A 1,610-nucleotide genomic window follows, 5' to 3' on the forward strand; every position below is an offset into this window, starting at 1 on the left:
TATATATATATATATATATATATATATATATATATATATATATACACACCATGGGACCATACAAAGATGTTCAACTACGCAAAATTAGCATCATATAAATATGTATATACAACAAACAGAAGCTTAATAACCGCACCAACTGACTGTACACACACACACACACACACACACACACACACACACACACACACACACACACACACACACACAGAGGCAAGGGGGGGGGGAGGAAGGTAGTGATGACTGAACAAGCAGTTACACAACACATAAATAATACTAATAATAATAATACAGCAAAATACCGCACAATAACTATAATGCGCGTGTATATAATGAAATTTAAAATACTGCACAATGAATCACATTGTAATAGAGGTACCTTGACACTTAAAGGTATGACCTTATCCAGCGTATCCAGTCTGAACTGGTCAGGCTGGGTCATAACATGATCCATGCAACAATCCACCGACCTATGCAACAATCCACCGACCTATGCAACAATCCACCGACCTATGCAACAATCCACCGACCTATGCAACAGTCCACCGACCTATGCAACAATCCACCGACCTATGCAACAATCCACCGACCTATGCAACAATCCACCGACCTATGCAACAATCCACCGACCTATGCAACAATCCACCGACCTATGCAACAATCCACCGACCTATGCAACAATCCACCGACCTATGCAACAATCCACCGACCTATGCAACAATCCACCGACCTATGCAACAATCCACCGACCTATGCAACAATCCACCGACCTATGCAACAATCCACCGACCTATGCAACAATCCACCGACCTATGCAACAATTCACCGACCTATGCAACAATCCACCGACCTATGCAACAATCCACCGACCTATGCAACAATCCACCGACCTATGCAACAATCCACCGACCTATGCAACAATCCACCGACCTATGCAACAATCCACCGACCTATGCAACAATTCACCGACCTATGCAACAATCCACCGACCTATGCAACAATTCACCGACCTATGCAACAATCCACCGACCTATGCAACAATCCACCGACCTATGCAACAATCCACCGACCTATGCAACAATCCACCGACCTATGCAACAATCCACCGACCTATGCAACAATTCGCCGACCTATGCAACAATCCACCGACCTATGCAACAATCCACCGACCTATGCAACAATCCACCGACCTATGCAACAATCCAGCCACCCAAACAATACTCTGAAAATCTCAAAAAAGGGAGGAAGGAAAGATGAGTGCGCGCGCGCTTTTTTGTGCGTTTGCGTGTGCGGGGCCTGCGCAGGAATATCCCTGATAACAAAAACTGTGTGCGTGCCTGTGCACCTATGTGCGTGCACCTGTGTGCGTGCCTGAGCCTGTGCACTTGTGTGTGCCTGAACCTGTACACCTGTGTGCCTGAACCTGTGCACCTGTGTGCCTGAACGTGTGCACCTGTGTGCCTGAACCTGTGCACCTGAACCTGTGCACCTGTGTGCGTGAGTGCGTGCACCTGTGTGCGTGCCTTAGTGCGCGCAGGGGGTAGCTACACACCTTCCATCAAACTCAGACCATCACCAAACACTTCCAGGTCCATGTTACAACACTCTTC

General features: G+C 47.0%; 1 protein-coding gene across 1 annotated transcript; it reads left to right on the plus strand.

Moving 5' to 3' along the window:
• The first annotated feature begins 452 nt into the window (after positions 1-452).
• LOC138368307 (uncharacterized) lies at positions 453-1,226 on the plus strand. Its single transcript, XM_069330844.1, has one exon. It carries the CDS (start codon positions 453-455, stop codon positions 1,224-1,226), a length of 774 nt encoding a protein of 257 aa, XP_069186945.1.
• The last annotated feature ends 384 nt before the right edge of the window (positions 1,227-1,610 follow it).

This window comes from Procambarus clarkii, chromosome 3, assembly GCF_040958095.1.
Source record: "Procambarus clarkii isolate CNS0578487 chromosome 3, FALCON_Pclarkii_2.0, whole genome shotgun sequence".
NCBI classification, from domain to species: Eukaryota; Metazoa; Arthropoda; class Malacostraca; order Decapoda; family Cambaridae; genus Procambarus; species Procambarus clarkii.